This window comes from Cydia pomonella, chromosome 15 (genome assembly GCF_033807575.1).
Source record: "Cydia pomonella isolate Wapato2018A chromosome 15, ilCydPomo1, whole genome shotgun sequence".
In the NCBI taxonomy this organism is placed as follows: domain Eukaryota; kingdom Metazoa; phylum Arthropoda; class Insecta; order Lepidoptera; family Tortricidae; genus Cydia; species Cydia pomonella.
The window spans coordinates 20,242,297-20,265,041 of record NC_084717.1 but is presented as its reverse complement, the minus strand read 5'-3'; the positions used below and the strand labels follow the sequence as shown (position 1 = coordinate 20,265,041).

The 22,745-nt window shown below is 39.1% G+C and overlaps 1 protein-coding gene across 2 annotated transcripts in view; it reads right to left on the bottom strand.

Moving 5' to 3' along the window:
* The window catches only part of LOC133525430 (alkaline phosphatase), an 86,936-nt gene extending 64,924 nt beyond the window's left edge, over nt 1–22,012 (bottom strand). For both annotated transcript variants that reach the window (XM_061861679.1, XM_061861678.1), the window contains exons 1-8: nt 21,892–22,012; nt 13,770–13,972; nt 11,497–11,689; nt 10,716–10,879; nt 8,230–8,443; nt 7,787–7,920; nt 6,760–6,958; nt 5,109–5,321 (exon numbers count right to left, since the gene is read on the bottom strand). In XM_061861679.1, the coding sequence (XP_061717663.1) occupies nt 5,109–5,321; nt 6,760–6,958; nt 7,787–7,920; nt 8,230–8,443; nt 10,716–10,879; nt 11,497–11,689; nt 13,770–13,972; nt 21,892–21,946 (1,375 nt within the window). In that variant the 5' untranslated portion in view covers nt 21,947–22,012. The remainder of the gene's footprint in view (nt 1–5,108; nt 5,322–6,759; nt 6,959–7,786; nt 7,921–8,229; nt 8,444–10,715; nt 10,880–11,496; nt 11,690–13,769; nt 13,973–21,891) is intronic.
* Nucleotides 22,013–22,745: the final 733 nt, after the last annotated feature.

Sequence of the window (22,745 nt, the reverse complement as noted above, 5' to 3'; positions counted from 1 at the left end):
CTTGTCAATAAATGATTTTACACATATAAGCGAAACAAGCCTGTCCATAGACCCACCACAGAACATTCCCACAGAAATTGTCGTAGTAATCTTAACTTTTTTAAATATACGTTATGCTAATGACTTTTGACTGTGGAAAGGCTCCACACCGGGTCTGGGATCCATCTGATTAGTTATTCTTAGTATTCCTAATCCTTTTCCTTAGTAATATTGTCCACAGAAGTGACATTTTTCTTACATAAAAAAGATCTATATTACTTAGTTAAGTATATATACTTAGTGACTTAGTTAAGATAACATAAGCGAGTCAAGAATTCTGCTCGAACCTGTCCAATAGTGATTTCTTTAGCCTCTTTTTATACACAACTTTGGACACATCATGACAGGATCTAACTTGATCGGTAACATTATTTAAGATCATGGGCACCAAGTATTTCCTAGTCCGCTTCCCAAAATAGTTACAAGTTTTTGGAATCAATAGTTTACGATGAGTTCGTTCCTTGGTAACGCTTCTTGTTTGTAGTTTATGATTTAATGGTTTTTTGAACTCGTCACGTCTATATTGTTCTAAGGCTATGAGTAGTGAGCATTTTTCATGTACTGGTAATACATTACAAATCGAAAAAAGTCTATCGTAACTGTTTTTACATGACCGTTTTGTTTTTTTGTCTACTAAGAATTTTAAAAATCTGATCTGAATTGCTTTAATTCTGTCTAGGTACGAGGAGAAAGTCCGACCGTAACTGCTTAGACCGTAAGATAATATGGAATCTACCAGTGCGTGATATAATGTATACAATGTGGCCCTGTTTGCTATACTTCGTAAATGATAGAATTTTCCGAGCACAGATCTAAGTTTGTCACATACGTTATTTACGTGCGCTGACCAAGACATGTGACAGTCTACTGTCAACCCAAGGTACTTATAGCTTTCTACAAAGTCGATTTCGTTGCACCTGCAATCCCGCCCCGCTTTATGTAAACAATCATAATCATGCCCAATCACACTTAGCTGAGCCTTTTCTGTTCTACAATATGGCGAGCGTATATACATGCATTTAGTTTTGCTAAGGTTTATAATAATGCCATTATCGTGAGCCCACTTAATTACGTTTTCTAAATCCTTCTGAACTTTTTGCATCGCAACCGTTACGTCTTTGTCTGCATACAACATGCACGTATCGTCCGCATACATATACATTTTACAGTCACTTACCACATTACATAGACTATTTACGTGCATGATGTAGCCGACAGGACCATAGACCGAGCCGGTGGGCACGCCGTAGCGCACGGAGGCGCACTCGCTGGCCCGGCCGCACACCACCGTGCGCAGCGCGCGCGCCGCCAGGTAGGCGCGCAGCCACGCCAGCAGCGGGCCCCGCACGCCACACTCGTGCATGGCCTGCAGGAGCTGAGAGTGGTCGAGGGTGTCAAATGCTTTTTTGAAGTCGATAAACACCGCCACCAACTGCTTTTTCTCATTTAGGCACTCGTTTATATAGTCTGTGAACTCTGCAAGTGCAGTGGCGGTGCTCCGGCCACGTCTGAAGCCGTGTTGCGCATCAGAAATGATGTTGTGTTTTTCCAAAAAATCTGTTATCTGGCGGACTACTATTTTTTCTGTAATCTTATTAATGACAGAAAGAATAGCAATCGGCCTGTAATTGGTAAAATCTAAATGACACCCTTGTTTAAAAATAGGCCTAATTAGAGCGAGCTTAAGCTCTTCTGGGTAAACACCCCTCGACACGCACATATTAATAAATGCAGCAATAATTGGACTCAACTGTACCTTAAAACATTTGACATCCTCGACCCTAATACCGTCCGCTCCCGGTGACTTATGACATGATAACCTATCAATAACTCGCTCAACCTCAGATGCATTCGTGTTTACAAATCGAAGCGTTACCATGGACTCTCTCACGTAACTCGATCTAGTTAAAAAATTCTCATTACAATTATGTTTAATATTTTGTATTTCCTCTGTAAAAGTCTTAGAGAAATTATCACAAATATACTGAACACTATGCACTTTACCTAAATATTTTATAATAATGTCATCCAAACTAACCTTACTTTTTCCTATCCAACAATTAATCTTGGCCCATATCTTTCTACTATCATGTTGACATTGTATTAGTTCATTTTGCCTATACACATTTTTGGCTTTATTAATAAAATGATTTACTTTATTTCTAAATCTAGTGTATTGCAATCTATAGTTCGTATTTTTTGGATTCGATTTCCATATGCGAAATAACTCATCACGCCTATTAATCATTTTGTGCAAGTCCGCTGAAACCCATGGTTGCGCAGTGCGTTTTTTATTACATGGTTTATTCACAGTTTCTGACTCTCTATATATATTATTAAAAACACTTACCAATTTAGTACATAAGAGCAAAGGACATTTTATGGACGCTATATCGTCCCACTTAACTCCTCCTAATTTTTCACGCACCAACCTATTGTTCAGCTTTCTTATCTTAATATCGGAGCTCATGTTACACTCATTACCGTTATCACCGTAGGGCATCCGTAATCCAATAAGATAGTGGTCAGAAATATTACAGGTCAGTAGGTACGCCTCTGGAGGGTTCTCGCCGGCGGCGCCGGTGCGCGCACGCAGCCATAGGTGATCAATGCATGACGTCACGAGGCGCCCCTCTACGATCTGCTCCCGGGTATTATCACTTATCGCGCATTCCATACCGCACTCCGCCATTCCTGTCGTGTAGTTAATTACCGTTGGGTTCGATTGGTCCTTAAGATTGATGTTTGTGTCTCCAATAAGTATAACTTCACACGTAGTCGGTATGGAGTTAATGATATTTATTATCTGGGCAATAAAACTTATTTTGTTGAGGTTCGGTGGTCTGTAAACAACTATGACATGTAGTTGCGTATAGGTATTTATCTTCAGTTGCGCGTGCAATATTTCAGCGCAGTCGCTATCCACGACGCTGGCGTTCAAAATTAGGTCATTTCTTGCGTAGATAAGTATGCCTCCTCCACGCCTAGTCTCCCTGGTGGTCCAGTGCATATTATAGCCGTCAATGGTGTAAATAGGTATCTCATCTTCGTTAATGTTTATTTCGCTCAGTATAATTATACCTATGTTCTGCTTGCAGTTGTTTATTGTTATAAGCAGCTGATTGAAGTTTTTTCTAAGGGAGCGAATGTTTAAATGTATTATATGTATAGCTTGACCTGGTTTCTTGACATAATTTAGCCACTCCTCTGTTTCCGTATACTTTGTACTGTCTATATCAGATATAATATTTGTAAGGGGATCCAACTTATTTTATATACGCTACAGTTGGAAAAAAAAAGGCCACACAAAAAAAGGTCAATAAACGTAGGTATGATTTGTATGATCACTCTGGAAGCGATTTTAGGTTTTGAATGTCGCACTCAGTGCGTATATTATGAATTTTTTTGTCAGCTTCTTCTTTTCGTGCTAGAACTCTGCCATCTACGACCCAAATATATGCATAGGTCGGTCTGAGCTCCGTCCTAGCGTGCCACAAAAGCTGGCGGGTCGCTTTGGTAAGGTCCTCATTGATGTAGACGCGGGCAGTGCTTTCATTTCCGTATACATCAGAGTTGGTGGTCCGGCGCTTGCGCTGGCGCAGCCAAAGGTCGCGCGCGGCGCGGCTTGCGAGCGCCACGACTACCCGCTGCTTGTTTTTATCACTCGCTACACCTACCCGTCGTGCTTCAACGATGCTCTCCGTATTTAGATTCAATACTTGAGCTAACTTATAAACTACTGCCTTGGTATCTTCCCCGTCCATTTTCTCCAATCCGCTTATGACAACATTTTTTTCTTTGCTTTTAGCTTCCAAAGCCGACATTCTTTCCTCTAGGGCTCGGTTGCATTTCTCCAGGAATCCGTTTTTTTGCTCGATTGCTAACATTTTCTTTTCAGTTTTCTCCTTAAACTCTGCCAGCTCCTGATACTTGGCGGCGTACAGCTCGACTTTTTGAACTAAGCCTTCAAGCGACTTTTGCATATCACTCAGGATATTCAGCTTTTTGTTGATTTGCTCAAGCACTGTATCCGAATCGGTCACCGGCGAGGTACTAGGTATCTGCATTTTTGGACTGCTAGCAGGGCGCAGGCACTCCTCACAAGTCTCGTTCTCCACTAATGCAACTCGGGCACAGTTTTTATGGTAAATCCCGTCACAACTGCCTTTGCACTTTACCAATGAATTGTCCTTGGCTGCAGCCACAAACAATTTACACTTTTTACACTGCGGCATTATTTGTTTGACCGAAATACAATAACGCACATGTGACACGTCCAAGCGCTGAGGGCGCGCGCGCGGTACTCAAACAGCCCAAGACAGACCAAAACAAACAGGAACCAGTCCGTACCTTTAGCATATATCATGGAATCAGCACCCCCATAGCTGTTCTCATCTCAAATAACCGCAGCTATCTGAGAAGATGAACCTAGATGAAGTCGTCACTGTTCCCCGATTCTTTTCGGACCATATGCTGATCTTATACTTCATAATATCTGGTCCCAGAAAAGCCTACAATTAAAACTTGCCTACTTTTTACTACCCTTATGCATCAGAGAATTTGTCATTTTGTGGCTTAAATCTGAAACTTGAACTACATTGGCACTTCGCACCAACAGAGTGTTCCAGTGAAGCCCTAGTAGTTTATACTTAGGCATTCGAGTCTACTACCTTGTCGTTTAATTAAATCGAAAACGTAACATTGACAATGTGCACTTATAAATGCTCTTTACAGTAACGAGTTAAAAATCAAATGGACTGCAAAAGACAGAACAAAACAAGTAAAGGAGGTATTCCTTTGACGACCGGTTTGGCCTAGTGGGTAGTGACCCTGCCTACGAAGCTGATGGTCCCGGGTTCAAATCCTGGTAAGGGCATTTATTCGTGTGATGAGCATGGATATTTGTTCCTGAGTCATGGGTGTTTTCTATGTATTTAAGTATTTATAAATATTTATATATTATATATATCGTTGTCTAAGTACCCTCAACACAAGCCTTATTGAGCTTACTGTGGGACTTAGTCAATTTGTGTAATAATGTCGTATAATAAATAATATAATAATAATACCTCTAGCATATATCGTCGTATCACCACCACCATGGCTGTTCTCGTCCAGAATGATGCCAGCTATCTGCTCATACATGAAGTCGTCACTGTTGCCTGGTTCCCTCCGGACTGCATGCTGGTCTTCCACTTCGTAATGCAAGGCGCCCGGCCCGCCGGTGCCGTAGGAGAGCGTCGTGTAGGACTTGTGGTCGTAGGGGGATACTTCGGAATGGCCTGAAAATAGAATAGAATAATTAGAATAATTTATTATCATAAAATAATACATAGTAAAAGTTGCACAAATGCTGTCCTGTGTGTCCCAAACTAGGCTGAGCCTGTATCTTGGGACCCACCGAGCCGGTTCTACATAAACATTTTACCCAATTATATACTAAGATGTTAAATTAAATTACATTTAAAGTAAATTACAAGTAAATAAGTAGTTTCATATAAAGAACAGGTGACGGGATGATCACAGATATTAAGCGTGTATGGTTTTCAAACTAAAGGTCGTAGGTTAAGCACAAAGTTCTCGTTATTCTTCGAAAAAAAACATCGCACTGAAACTACCACTATCTTTGGTAGTGGCGGATTTGCAGTGTTGGCCGCCCTCTAGGCCCCAGACCCCGTAGTAACTACTAGCCGCCCCTCTTTCAGCATCCATCATATAGACAGCGGCCACTAATGTCTTGCCGCCCTAGGCCCGGGCCTACTGGGCCTTAGGGCAAATTCGCCACTGTAGATAATATCGTACGTATATGGACTACAGTTACCACTATCTACTTACTCCTTAAACAAATTACCACACCAATATCCCCAACCAAATCGAACACCTATTGATAACTAGCGGCCCGATTCGAACTTATACGTGAAACATTTGCTAAAGATACGATATGGATTAGATATGTGTAAAAAGGACGTTTCTTCCAACAAAAAGTCACTTTTGACACTGACTTATCGAATTCATATCGTGTCTTTAAGATACTAGTTCTAATTGGGACGTAGGTTCGTAAAGGCCGTAAAGGCTTCTGGCTAGTGCAGACGAAATGCGGCCGCGATTTCCTCGTCATTCTCTTCACTATTTTTGCGATTGTGCAAATGCAACCAGATCTTACTATCTAAAGATATTGGACCCTCTATGTGGATACCCAGGGTATGATCCGCAGTGACGACCAGCAGGGTATCAGTTTCATCTGTCATAGCAGCAGCGATTCGAACGGCTTCTTCTTTGGCCGATGCTTCATCAATGGCCGGTTTGTGGACGCGTGCTAATAGTGTAATAAACAGTCGTATTTGTATATTGTTTTATTGTTGTTATACATACATACCAGCACTCACAGATACACCTTACGTGCTAATAGTGTTATTATTAATATGTAATTGTATTGTCGTGTGATTATACACTCTAATATTATATTCTGTCAAATATTTAATTACATATTATATTATTATGTCATTATGAAATTACATTAAATTGTCATCATTATGTATGTCACATTAATAACTAAATTGTTATATTAACAAATATTACAGTACAAATAATCCAAACGAAATTTCGACCAATCATAATTATTTCACATTAAAAATTAAATTCACACTAACAAAATAAATAATACATCATAATATAAACTGACCATAATAACAAACGATTATTGTAACAGATACTACTTACCAAAGATATTGGACCCTCTAAGCGGATATCCGTTAATAGACAGGGTATGTGTATGATCCGCAGTAACCACAAGGAGCGTATCAGCTTCATCTGTCATAGAGGCGGCGACTCGGACAGCATCTTCCAAGGCCGCTGCTTCGTCGATGGCGGTTTTGGCGCGCCCGCGGTGGTGCGCCATGTCTATGTTGCCGCCTTCTACCTGAGAAGGATTGAATCCTCAAATGAATAGTAAAAATAACGAATAAGTATAAACTAACGAGAGAGAACCTTCGACAGCAAGGCCTGAAAGCCACTTTAGACACACAAATTAAGCATGTTAAAGTTAATTACAAACGACCATGGGCCTCATTCCTGATTATGACTTAAATCGCCTAAAAAATAGTTCAACATTTTGGATTGTAATAATGTTGATAAATTTTGGACAAGTCGTAAAAAACTAGTGCCTGGGGATTAGTTTTCAAGCGGACCCCAGGCTCCCATGAGCTGTGGAAAAATGCCGGGACAACGCGAGGAAGAACAAAAAAGGTAGGCACTTATATGCCAAGTCAGGAGCCAATACAATTTGTGCACCTATATTCCTAAGTAACTTTTTGTTAGCCACCTCTTATATCCACAGAAAAGGTAAATATATATGAAGTCGTAGCATATTATTAATTCTCAGACGTTTTGCGTACCTAACCAGAAATGCCAATATCTACATACCTTATGCAAATGATAATAAGAGCCAACCAAATAATAAATAAATATTATAGGACATTATTACACAAATTGACTAAGTCCCACAGTAAGCTCAATAAGGCTTGTGTTGAGGTTACTTAGACAACGATATATATAATATATAAATACTTACAAATACTTAAATACATAGAAAACACCCATGACTCAGGAACAAGTATCCATGCTCATCACACGAATAAATGCCCTTACCAGGATTTGAACCCAGGATCATCGGCTTCATAGGCAGGGTCACTACCCACTAGGCCAGACCGATCGTCATGATATTAATATTATTATAATGATTACTCACCATAAGGAAGTACCCATTAGGGTTCCTCCGCAGCACCTTAATGGCGGCCTCCACCATCTCACTGATCGACGGCATGCCTTCGGGACCATGGTTCCGCTCGAATTCATATGCCATGTGTCCGTTGGCGAAGATCCCTGTAAATAGATAAAATAATTGAATAAATAAATAATATTGCAGGACATCCATACATAAATTGACTTAACCCCACAGTAAGCTCAAGAATGCTTGTGTTGTAGGTCCTCAGAAGAAAACACCCATTACTCATTCTATGATCAAATCTATGCTTATCACACAAATAAATGCCCCGGGATTAGAATCCAGGACCATGTTCCAGACCTGGTAGACCTTATCTCGTTGCGATAAGGTTTATATATGACCATTTAATTATGTCCCCATCACAGAATAAGCAATAGAATTTATATTTCCCAATAATATTTACTTACCCATCAAATAATCCGTATCATCAAAGTTGACCCCGCTCAGCTCGCTATTGTTCTGCACCATGCTGTATTTCAACTCTCGCTGCGCCTTATCCATCTTCCAGTCCCGGATGAGATCGCGTCCGTCCGTGCTGTAACACCCCCACAAGTTGATGGGGTCGCCTTCGAGGGCTGAAGAGTTGGAGACCAGCATTTGACGGCCTCCACCCATTATCACCTGGAAAATATACCAGCATGTATAAGCACGAGTAAGATCATCAGGATAACATAGGATCTAAAGGTTTGAAATATTAATTTAGCACCTTCTTATTTACATAAGGAGTACTCCTTATGTGGCAATGTGCAAGCGGCAGAACATTAATTAATAGAATCAGGCGTTACTTCGCGGAAATCCATGCTAATTAAAACAAGAAATATTACTTTGCTAATCCGCGAGAAAATAACGTGTTAGTCAATCAGTGCTAACCCGTTATACTTACTTGCGTATTTTTACATGCAATTAATGTTCCCACCCTCCCACCGCAAAAATAAATACGCAAATAAATATAACAACCCACCACCAAAAGTACAAAACTCGACACGTGTTTCGCCTCTCTACGAGGCATCCTCAGGAGATGCTGGTGATGTTGACGGTCTGACACCCGACAACTGACTGAGCTGTCTAGAACGGTCGGCCATATTTATACCTTGACCAGTCCCCCTACTGTGCAAGTGTGAGTGAGATGGAAAAATTCGTAATAACGGCGATGACGCAACATTCAACTGTTCGTTAAGAATCATCCCCCTATTGTTGTACCTAATTATTTCCAACTGTTCCAGAACACTCAAACGCAATCCTTTCTCGCAAACATGTAAAATATCAAAAGAATGATTCTCAGGTAAAGCATGGCCACTGTCTATCAAGTGCTTCGCAAAATTTGACTTTTCTGGATGGTTGTGTCTATATGACGCAACATGCTCCTTATACCTGGTAGTGAAATTACGGCCTGTTTGCCCCATATACACTTTATTACAATTATCACAAGTAAGCTTATAAACTCCAGATTTTTTTCCTTTCTCGATCTTATCTTTCCCATTGCAAAGTTTAGAGTGCAAAGTGTTGTTTGTCCTAAAAGCCACAGGAATGTCGTTAGATTTTAAAATTTTGTAAATTGCATCTGACAATTTGCCAACATAAGTTATGCTCGCTTTGTATTTCTTAATCGGCTCAGAGGATCGTGCAGCATACAACATATTGTTGACTATACTATTTCGCTTTTTTCTGATGATTCCATCCACAACAGACTTATCATAGCCATTCGAAACTGCTAAATGATAAATATTATTTAGTTCAGCTCGATAGTGTTCATCAGAAAGAGGCACAGTCAACATCAACACTATCGAACACACACACTATCGTGTATCGTGTATCGTGTCTGATGAACACTATCGAGCTGAACTAAATAATATTTATCATTTAGCAGTTTCGAATGGCTATGATAAGTCTGTTGTGGATGGAATCATCAGAAAAAAGCGAAATAGTATAGTCAACAATATGTTGTATGCTGCACGATCCTCTGAGCCGATTAAGAAATACAAAGCGAGCATAACTTATGTTGGCAAATTGTCAGATGCAATTTACAAAATTTTAAAATCTAACGACATTCCTGTGGCTTTTAGGACAAACAACACTTTGCACTCTAAACTTTGCAATGGGAAAGATAAGATCGAGAAAGGAAAAAAATCTGGAGTTTATAAGCTTACTTGTGATAATTGTAATAAAGTGTATATGGGGCAAACAGGCCGTAATTTCACTACCAGGTATAAGGAGCATGTTGCGTCATATAGACACAACCATCCAGAAAAGTCAAATTTTGCGAAGCACTTGATAGACAGTGGCCATGCTTTACCTGAGAATCATTCTTTTGATATTTTACATGTTTGCGAGAAAGGATTGCGTTTGAGTGTTCTGGAACAGTTGGAAATAATTAGGTACAACAATAGGGGGATGATTCTTAACGAACAGTTGAATGTTGCGTCATCGCCGTTATTACGAATTTTTCCATCTCACTCACACTTGCACAGTAGGGGGACTGGTCAAGGTATAAATATGGCCGACCGTTCTAGACAGCTCAGTCAGTTGTCGGGTGTCAGACCGTCAACATCACCAGCATCTCCTGAGGATGCCTCGTAGAGAGGCGAAACACGTGTCGAGTTTTGTACTTTTGGTGGTGGGTTGTTATATTTATTTGCGTATTTATTTTTGCGGTGGGAGGGTGGGAACATTAATTGCATGTAAAAATACGCAAGTAAGTATAACGGGTTAGCACTGATTGACTAACACGTTATTTTCTCGCGGATTAGCAAAGTAATATTTCTTGTTTTAATCGGCAGAACATTGTTAAAATTTTCGAAAATTTCTGGAGACTTATGGGTAATATCATTCCTTAAACTTATGAGTAAGTTCCTTACGCTTTTGGCACCTTTTGGTAAAAAAGATAAAAACTTACATGTAGATCCCTCCCCGGCCAATCCTCCACCAGCTGCCTGGCAATGTCCTTGCAGGCCCTCGACTCCTGAGGGATGACCGATTCGCATTCCCAGTGGCGATTAGCAGTGTGGGCGTAAAGTGGAGCGGGGGTCGCGTGGGTTACTCGCATCGTGGTCACGAAACCTGGAGTCAACATTATTATTCTCATTTTTTTTTCTATTGACGAAACGCCTACTCGTATGATTGCCATCTATACAATAAAAACAATAGGGATGACATGTATGAACATGGATTCACATGTGTTTTATCTATATACATTACCATCCCTAAACATCCCCACACTCTTTGTCTCGAACAAAACTCGACGAATACATATATGTATCTACTTGTTTTACCTGCACTCTTCCCCGCTTGTAACTCTACAGCAGTAAGAGACCAGATGCGTTTCAGGATCCAAAGTTTTAGGGTAGTCATCCGCTGATACTGTGGCAGCGACGCCGATGGTGCGCTGGTTGACCTTGATCCCAGTTTACCTGTACTATTTCCTGCTAATTTTCTCACAATTTCTCTCTTTTTCAAAGCCAAGGTGTCGTGAAATCGATCAAAAAGATATAACTCCTTTAATGAAAGAAACTAGACCATCACCATGTATAGCTCTCAGACTGGTATTAACCTAGTTTCGCTATAGTTTACCTGCAGAGAAGTGTCTACAGCATCGGTAGTTTTTCAGCGGCACACGGTACAAGTTATTTATTCTGTGAACTGATTGTGCCTTTGATTTCTTTCCTAAAGTTTCTTACCTGCACTCTTTCCTGCCTCTAGTGCCACAGCAGCCAAGGACTTCAGCTGCGCCTCAGGATCCAAAGACTTGGGGCAGTCATCAGCTGCGACGGTGGCGTCGACGCCGATGGTGCGTTGGTTGACCTTCGTGCCGGTGAACATAGCGGTGGCCGTTGACGCGGAGTCTGGGACCATCTTGTTGGCGGAGTATGTCTGGAAGGATAGAAATAGAAATAGTTTATTTAGTACACCTAGTGCATCCACTGGGCCTTACTAAAAATCTGCGTCATGGATTGTGCCATGGGGCTCATACCGTTACACCACGCTGTGTGAGGACCATTTTTCTTCTTATCTAATTTTGTGTAATTATTTTTATTTAATTTCAAGATTACTGTTATTGTGCTAATAAATGCTTTTTCTTTCTTTATTTTAGTACACCAGAACGTTCCAGTCTGGGCCGAGGCTTCCGACAGTTCGTTTTCTATGACGGGTGATAGGTGATCACGTGATGCTTTGGGACGGTACGAACGGCTCGGCCCGGACCGTTATAGCGTGAATCGTCCTTAATTCGTCTTCCCCGAAAAGCCATAGATAATTAGATCATATTTTAGCTCACGACTTTTCATTGTCATTACTCATCACACAGACAGTGCTGCGACCACACTGTGACGCATGGCCGTTTCATGTACTGTCAACCAATTTGAAATAACCACTATAGAACCTTGTCGCTTTAATTACTAGATATAAGACATTAATCACTCAATAAGCACTGTCGTAGAATATAAACAAATTGATACATTACAACATGGTTTTATAGTAGTGGCTTAGGAGTAAAATTGGTTCACTGTACCTACGGTCAGCATCAAATACATGGTGACAGCCAAAGTAGTCAAATATATCACTATAGGTAATAAACTTAAGTCACCTGTTGTATGTAGTTGTGACGTGTTGGAATAGACAATACATGTTTAAAAGACACACACAAACAAAACAAATGTCTATTGGAACACGTCACAACTACACACAACAGGTGACTTACTTAAGTTTTTTACCTATACACGCCTTAATTAGAATAGATATAAGGAGATGTTACGATATTATGTATTGGAGACTTAATAGGCCGTCGCCTTCGAGCAACACCGGCTTCCAACACGTCGGAAGGGAGAAGCCTAAGCGATATCTTACCGAACAAATCATTCTGCCATTTTTTGTGTGGGGATACGTGCACACACTCGCAATTCTCACTCACTACATACAAAATCCAATCTGTAATGACGACACAAATACATAGAAAATGACACACGTCAAAGAAAAATCTCGCACACCCCGATCTCTTTTTGTGTACGGACGAGTCACAACATTGCACCGCCATAGGTACAGTTGTTGCAGAGGGGAAATAGTATGAATGCCGTCTCCCTTCCCGGTGTTTCTCGAAGGCCGTCGCTATTTATTTAATGTACAAACCGCCCTTCAGAAACAACACACACAGTTACACAGAAAAACAAATATAATTATGTAATTCGACGTTAATAATTTGCACTTTCTTTATCAGCTTTATCTTGTTAACACCTAGATAATGAAATACAATTGTATATTTATAATGATTTTAAGGTTATCTGTCTGGGTACATATCCTAACATAAACAAACTATAAGATGCCTGCACCTAAAACAAATAGTCTCAAATCTGTTAAGTGCTTAAAACTTATAGAATATAAATTTCTATTTATAAGCGTTATACCTAATTATACCTAATAACATACAAACGCATTCAAACCAAGTCGTTTGTGTACCTATGAAATAATTTAATGTACTCATATAAGTATCTAACATGGTAACAAATCAAATTATTTTATGTACGTATTACTCGCCCTTAGAGTTGATCAAAGACGCCCAGTTTTTCTAAGATTGAGAAATAAAGAAACGCTCACATATCTGGTAATAATCGGACCGACAGACGGACATGACGAATCTATAAGGGTTCAGTTTTTTTGGCTACGGAACCCTAAAAAGTAGTGGAAATGCAGCCTACATGAAAATTAACATTGACACTTCGTGGGGGACTGTACTCTTCCTTACAGCTCACGTACTCTTCTTAAACGTCTTACGACATTTGGAGACAAAGAACTAAGAATTCTTACGCCTCGACCACCAACGTCATTTATTTTAATGCAATGCGCATGTAAAAATACTCCAACACAATACTGTATTGTTAATAAAATAAAGAATTGAATTGAGCCACCGTATGGCGGCCGGCGTGCACGCTGACGGCGTTCGTTCCGTGGACCTTCTTACCTTCAGCAGACCAACATGTGGGAACTCCTCAAAAGCCATCCTGTACCCCTCCCCTCCCTTGTATATCCTGGTGGCGGTGATGGTGTTCGGCCCCATGCCGTCCCCTATGAACAATATAACATTCTTGGCTCTGTTCTCATTTCTCTTAACGTTCAGTGCCTCTTCGAGCTCGGCGTGTGCGAGGTCCCGCCAGTATTTTTGGTCTGAAATGTTATACATAATAATCACAATTAGACTAATGATTGTTCAAATACGTTTTCTATAGGTTCATGTTATGATCGTCATGAACTTTATTTTATAATACTTTATTTAATGCAAATGCTTGAATTTTTGAAATGACTCAAATAACGAAATACAATTTTGAAGTTCCAGGAATTACACAATTCTTCCAAAGAGTTCCGAGGCTCTAACCGCGAAAAACAAAACTTTACTTGTGCGAAAAATAGGAAATTCGCAACGAGTTGCGAATGACCTATTCGCACATATATTGTACAACGTTTTACAGTACATATAACTAACTAACTAACTAACTGCTTTGGCTCAGCGATCCAAAAAGAATCTTGGCCTCCGAAACGAGAGAACGCCACCTGTCCCGATCCAGCGCGGTTTCCTGCCATGAATTGGCATTCAGCCGACGCAGGTCCGCCTCCACGACATCACACCAGCGGTACCTAGGGCGCCCGATCGGACGACGGCCGGTTGGTCGCCCCAAGTACGCTTCCTTGACTACGCGATCCTTCCCCATTCTGAGTAGGTGACCGAGCCAGCGAAGTCTGTGGGATTTAGTTACGCCTATGATATTGGGCTCAACCACCAACTCTTCGATCTCGGCGTTTTTCCGGATCCTCCAGGAGCCGTCGTCACTTCGGACAAGTCCCAGGATCTTCCTGAGCACTTTTCTTTCCGCTATCAGGAGCTGACTTTCCTCCACTTCTTTCTTTTCTTTTTTCTTTTCTTTACAGTACATATAGCCCTTTAAATTTTCGACACTTACGTAATGTGCTAATTATCGCACTTGTGCGGTAAAGTTGCACCATATATGCACATAAATTCTTTATCTACTTTTTACTGTCATTCAGGCATGCCTGCATGATATTAAAAGCGGCCAAGTGCGAGTCGGACTCGCGCATGAAGGGTTCCGTACCATTTATGACGTATTAAAAAAAATCTACTTACTAGATCTCGTTCAACATTTTACCACTTAGGACACACATTTTACCACTTTGGAAGTGTCTCTCGTGCAAACTATTCAGTTTAGAAAAAAATGATATTAGAAACCTCAATATCATTTTTGAAGACCTATCCGTAGATACCCCACACGTATGGGTTTGATGAAAAAAAAATATTATTTTTTATTTTATGACTTATTAAAAAAAACTACTTACTAGATCTCGTTCAAACCAATTTTCGGTGGAAGTTTGCATGGTAATGTATATGATATATTTTTTTTAGATTTTTCATTCTGTTATTTTAGAAGTTACGGGGGGGGGGGGGACACACATTTTTTCACTTTGGAAGTGTCTCTCGCGCAAACTATTCAGTTTAGAAAAAAATTATATTAGAAACCTAAATATCATTTTTGAAGACCTATCCCTAGATACCCCACACGTATGGGTTTGATGAAAAAAAATTTTTTTTTTAATTTTTATGACGTATTAAAAAAAAACTACTTACTAGATCTCGTTCGAACCAATTTTCGGTGGAAGTTTGCATGGCAATGTATATCATATATTTTTTTTAGATTTTTCATTCTGTTATTTTAGAAGTTACGGGGGGGGGGGGGACACACTTTTTACCACTTTGGAAGTGTCTCTCGCGCAAACTATTCAGTTTTGAAAAAAATGATATTAGAAACCTCAATATCATTTTTAAAGACCTATCCATAGATACCCCACACGTATGGGTTTGATGAAAAAAGATTTTTTGAGTTTCAGTTCTAAGTATGGGGAACCCCCAAAATTTATTGTTTTTTTTTCTATTTTTGTGTAAACATCATAATGCGGTTCATAGGATACATCTACTTACCAAGTTTGAACAGTATAGCTTTTATAGTTTCGGAAAAAAGTGGCTGTGACAGAATCGGACAGACAGACGGACATGACGAATCTATAAGGGTTCCGTTTTTTGCCATTTGGCTACGGAACCCTAAAAAGTAGTTTTTGTAAGTTGACAGCAATACATTTTGTAGTTTGTACAGTGTTCAGTATTAATTTTGATTTTGTCAGGCTGGTAAATATTAATCTCAGTATCGTTTTAGTGATTTTATAGCACAAGTCAAGCACATGTGCTGTTATAACTTATGAGGAATAGACAATATAGACTTTTCTCCAAACATATTATGTATAAATAAATATTATAGGACATTATTACACAAATTGACTAAGTCCCACAGTAAGCTCAATAAGGCTTGTGTTGAGGGTACTTAGACAACGATATATATTACATATAATATATAAATATTTATAAATACTTAAATACATAGAAAACAGCCATGACTCAGGAACAAATATCCATGCTTATCACACGAATAAATGCCCTTACCAGGATTTGAACCGGGGACCATCAGCTTCGTAGGCAGAGTGATCCTGCCCACTAGTCCAAACCGGTCGTCAAAATGTATGTTCTTTCTTCTTTTATTAGAGTTCATGAATAATATGAATGACAACAGTAGAGGAGTTGAAAAAATGTGTTTTCATCAGTCTAGTTACCCCACTCGTAGTCCCCGAATGATTGTATAATTGCTTCACGACATCGCGTATAATTATATCTATGTTAACCTTTGCAATTAAATGGAGACAATAATACAACGTATATTTACGAACAACTGCGTGTGTGGCACTGGCACTGGCAATATTATTGTAAACGGTGTAATCCTAAATGAACTTAATAAAATAAAAAATACTGTATTCATGCATGTGGTGTTTACCTATAAGTAATTGTTACAGTTAGCTTTGTTTGTATTTACAGGGTGGCCCAAAAAAACGTTGACAAAGATTTTTTTAAGTTTTAATATTAAATACTTACATAACTTATTCAATACAACTTAAAATTAAAAATACAGCCTTTTTTATTTAAGAAAAATCAATTGTCTTTAAAATAGCCCCCTTTGGCTTTAATGCACAAACGCAAACGTTTGGTAAAATTTTCAACGATATGCCGCAGCTCCTCCATGGTTATTTTTGCCCACTCCTGGGTAAGTTTCGCTTTTAAAGCGTCTACACTCTTGTGTTTTGTAGCACAGGCCCTTGTTTCTAAGATAGACCACAAACTATAATCCATTGGATTTAGATCAGGTGAGTAGGGCGGCCACTCTTTCGAGCTTATGAACCCTGGAAAATTGTCTTTACACCACTGCTGCACACTTCGGGCCCTGTGAGATGGAGCAGAGTCCTGCTGGAATATCCACGGCTGGTTGCCGAAATGTTGTTGACTCCAAGGAAGAACTACAGCTTCCAGAATATCTCTCCTGTATATTTCTTGGTTTATTTTTACACCCTTTTCAATAAAAATGAGAGGAGTTTTGCCTGTAGAGCAAATACCACCCCAAACCATAACTGAATCCGGCTTTTGACGATGGGGAATGACTGCGACCTCTCCGGGGCGACTAGAAGAGTAAATTCTGTCATTTTGGTGATTGTGGGCCTGTTCTATACAAAAAAGTTTTTCATCAGTAAAAAGGATATTTTTCCATTTTTCAGTAGCGGCACGTCGCGTAATCAAACGGCATCTCTGTAGACGAACTTTTTTATCTTTATCTTCTAGAAGCTGAGCTTTACGTAGCTTATATGCCTTTAATTTTAGATCATTAGCGACAATACGTTGGACCGTTGATCGACTTACACCCAGTTCCCGAGCCATTTTTCGCACTTTGGTCCGTGGATTACGACTAAGCCGTTTTTTTATAACATTTCGAAGCCTCGGAGTCCTAACAGTCCTCTTTCTTCCTCTTCCTGGGCGGTCAGCAAGATGCCCGAGTTCATTATACCGCCCAATAGTCTTGGACACCAGTTGACGTCTGACACCGAGCGATCTAACTATCTCACACTGTCGTTTTCCCGCTTCGTGCAAGGAAATTATTGCTTTACGCTGCGTAGACATCATAAAAACCAAAAATATTCATATAATTCAAACAAGCTATTATTCATAAAACGTTGCCAATATGTGTAAGAATGTAACAGAAAATGAACCGAATTCGTTTGGCGTTCCAAATTCAAAAAATTTACTTTTTAATTTTGTCAACGTAATTTTGGGCCACGGTGTATATCTAGAAAAGTGTAAACAATTGTTAGTGAACCATTAAAAAATAAAATAAATAAACAAAAAGAAGGAATGGAAAAATGTGAATTTCTGGTAACTTTCAGTGGCTCAGTTATTTAGGAGAGATTGGACCGGAGTTCCGAAAAGTTACAACTTAGAATTGTCATTTAACTGAACGTGTTTTTATCAACTTTGCCTGGATATTAGTGCTCGTTAAGTTACACAAATAAGTGTAACTAATAGGAAAACTTATTAGCACGTCACGGTGCTTGCCTAGATTAGAGTATACTTTCTAATTGAGAAAAGTCGGTGAAATAGTACACGTACTTAGTATCTAACCTTTAAATGGGTTTAATGGATTATGGTCAGATGTTCTAAGCTTTTTTAGAACCTTTTATTATTAGGTATCTATATATTTGGTTTCACCTGTCCTGTTGTCTGTCTGTAATCAAGTCTTGCAAGGTTTTGACCCAATTCCCGGTTTCCGATGAAGCTGAAAATTTGCATACTCGTACTAGTACTTATGTTAGTCGGGTGACAATGCAATATTATGGTACCATCGAGCTGATCTGATGATGGAGATAGGCTATACGCACTCTGTGATAAAACAACGCAACCTATTGTGTTTGGGTATGTTAGTAAGTAAGTAAAATATTCTTTATTGCACCAACAATTATACATTTTACATACATGTAAAACTACAAATAAATTATTCAATGAGTATTAGTTGCCTGTCGAAAAAAGTACAGTCACCGATAAAAGCTTGTACCAAAATGAAATGTTTGCCAAAATCTATAGACGCCTTCCTGCTCGTTGGAAAAAAAAAACTTTATATATACCTTTTTTTTCCTATCATCTAATATTTCGATTCCAATAGGTCTCTATGACGATCGTCGTAACTATACACATTTAGCATCGCCGGCTCCCCAGCTATAAATGTGAACATCAGAGCCCCTATTGTAAATTAATTCGATAGCGACACGTGTCGTACGCGTTTGCGTAAGTCTCATTTTGTATGGGATTTAGAAACGGCGGGACGTTTTGGAAACTCAAAATCCATGCATTACAAATGCGAAGTTGACGTCGGCGAAGTCACTGTCAATTCCCTTGATAAAATAAATGACAAATTGAACGCTATAACCACGGCAGCCACTCATTTTAACGAGTAAATTGTTGTTGAGGTGGGGTATGAAGGCATTTAGGCACAAAGTAATAGTGCTACGGTACAGAAAAGAAACTTCCTACAAAACCGAAGTGTGACAGCGATTCAGGGACGAATCATGCTGTCCCTTTCTTAAGTATGTTACTATCCCTTGGAGTAATGGGACGTCCAGTTGTGCCAACCCTGATAATTGCTCGGAGCAATGATAGTCCGAACGGAGTCGATAATTCCCGAAAGGAAGTTTCGCCCACCTGATTTAGGGAAACACTGAAGATTTTCGGCTTAATTCCAATGTTCAGGTTTCTTTATGTCAAGGCATAATAACATTTTGCACTGTACAAAAATATTACTCGTTCAATCAGTAAGTATGTAGTAGAAATCATTAGGAACACAAGGGATAACCGACGACCGACCGGGGGGGGGGGGGGGGGGGGGGGGTACCGGTTTGGCCTAGTGGGTAGTGACCCTGCCTACGAAGCTGATGGTCCCGGGTTCAAATCCTGGTAAGGGCATTTATTCGTGTGATGAGCATGCGGATATTTGTTCCTGAGTCATGGGTGTTGTCTATGTATTTAAGTATTTATAAATATTTATATATTATATATATCGTTGTCTAAGTACCCTCATAAGCGCTGGTGGCCTAGCGGTAAGAGCGTGCGACTTGCAATCCGGAGGTCGCGGGTTGAAACCCCGGCTCGTACCAATGAGTTTTTCGGAACTTATGTACGAAATATCATTTGATATTTACCAGTCGCTTTTCGGTGAAGGAAAATATCGTGAGGAAACCGGACTAATCCCAACAAGGCCTAGTTTATCCTCTGGGTTGGAAGGTCTGATGGCAGTCGCTTTCGTAAAAACTAGTGCCTACGCCAAATCTTGGGATTAGTTGTCAAGCGGACCCCAGGCTCCCATGAGCCGTGGCAAATGCCGAGACAACGCGAGGAAGAAGAAGAGTTGTCTAAGTACCCTCAACACAAGCCTTATTGAGCTTACTGTGGGACTTAGTCAATTTGTGTAATAATGTCCTATAATATTTATTTATTTATTTATAACATTTTCATTTCCTTAGTTCCTATTCCTAATCACCCCAAGCAATCCATATTTAATTAATGACCATCACTCACGATTATATTTTTGGTTAAAACCACATGGGGTTTAAAATTGTGGGTATATATAAGATGATAAAAGGTGTTCTTGTCAGAATATAAAAATACAAGCAAATCTCGTCTTTATTAAAGGTCGTGATACCTACTCTATATCTCACTGTTCCAAATTTCCCGCCGTTCTTAATTCCCCTACTTCCCTACACGCTTGAGTATTAATTTTAAATGGAAAACTTGGTAAGGCACTTGGCTTTTTAATGTTTTGTCTGTAAAGTCAATTTTGCTCGACTTTGTGGGGGCACTGCCGTGCCCCCAGATCTTGGCGGTAATTTTTGTGATTTCTTTTATTTTAATATGATTGAGCCGCGTAAAAGACAGTAACTGTAATTCATAAAAAATCAGCCAAGAGCATGTGGGGCCATGCTCAGAGTAGGGTTCCGTAGTTACTCTTCCGTCACAATAAGCTAAACTGGAGCATGAAGGGGAAACTTTTAGTGATAACTCAAAAACAGCTAAACTGATCATATCCGCTATAGTTTTCATTTAATGTATTTCTTAAGCTCTACTTTCACGATTTTTTTTATATTTTTTGGACCTATCGTTCAAAAGTTAGAGGGGGGGACACTATTTTTTTTTTCTTTCGGATCGATTATCTCCGAATATATTCACTTTATCAAAAAATCTTTGTTGAAGACCCCTATTAGTTTTAAAAGACCTTTCCAACGATATCCCACACTGTAGGCTTGAAGCAAAAGAAAAATTTCACCTCCACTTTACGTGTAGGCACGTGTAGGGGAGGTACCCTAAAAAAAATTAATTTTTTAGATTTTATTGTACGACTTTGTCGGATTTATTGATTTATATATCCATACCAAATTTCAGCTTTCTAGCACTAACGACCACGGAGCGAAGACTCGGACAAAAAGACAGACAGACGGACATGGCGAAACTATAAGGGTTCCTAGTTGACTACGGAACCCTAAAAAGGTTAAGATTTATACCATAACGGGGTATTCCCATAAATATGTGCTCGCGAACGTTAGTTTATTCGCTATAGGAAATTCTGGATAGATATCTAGTCCTACATGATCACCAGTTTTTTTGCCTCGAGTTTGTTGACCTGTGTTATGACAGACATTTCTTTTTTAGACGCTCGTGAACATTTTTAGACATTTGTTACACAATGTTCTATCGCTTAACCAAAAAAACCGTGTCATATTGCAAACAAAACCATAACCAAACTATCACAATGGGCTTTTAAATATTTGTATTCTGCTTTAATTCTTTAAGTAATGTTTACTGTCAGTCACTTTTTATTGGTAAATAATGTTAAGAACAATAAACTAAATATCTCAGAGATGCTTATTTTATTGATATAAAACTTCAAAACAAATTCTACCTTCAATACAACAAACATTGACAACCCACCTTTTTAACAATCGCGCCAGAAACCGCAAGGTAAACACTAAATTATTGCTTTACACAAACGAAAGAAAACAGGAAATAAAAATCAAGATCAAAAACCAACGAATCCAAATTTAAAAAACTACACAATTTAAAAAATAACTTACTAACTAATTAAAAAAGTTACAATTCTCACCGGTCCGAAGTGAACGCGCGCCGAACACAAATAAAAACAAAATTAGAACGCGCATGTCTAGTCTCGGCCGCTGAATGAATGGCACTGATAACTTCAGTCAGGCGGTCCGTATTGTACGATGGCCGGCCATGTGACAATGGTATTTAATTTTGCAGCGCTGTAATAATTAGATAATTACGTAGTGCTGAGAACGCTTCACAGCACTGACGTATACGTAGGTATGCTTTTGTATATATTAAATGTAATGAAAAAAAAAGGTATGACGATGAGTTTTGATGATGAGAACCTTAAACATAGAAGGGAAAATTATTACGTTTTGTGTGTAGTGCAATCGTCAAGTTCAACCTTGGTTTACTTACTTTTACTGGACATATTTAAACTCAGTTTTTACTTCCTAGTTACTAAATTAGAAAGACTGATCGATTGCTCAATCTACAATACAATACAAATACTCTTTTTTATTTCCTCAATAAAAGAAAATAATACAATAGAAAACCGAAACAAAACCGATCTCTTCCAGACAACCTCAAAGCTGCTATCCAATCTGTCATTTTAGTACCTACACTGCTGAAACAATTATGATTTATCGAGCACACATTAATGTGATTTTCATTAAGATTAACTTCTATACAATATCAACAAATGTTTGAACAGTAAAATACAAAACGGTAACGTTAACTGTTTGAACATTTATAAATATTGAAAAAACGATTGAAATAAACGAACAGTCACTACATTTTAGATACTCAAAAATTTACTGTCTTTTCGGAACAGTAAAATTTACTGTTTTGTTATTTAGGCTCGAAGTTCTTTAGACCCAATCGAAGATGCTCGCATTCTAAATAGCAGTGTTG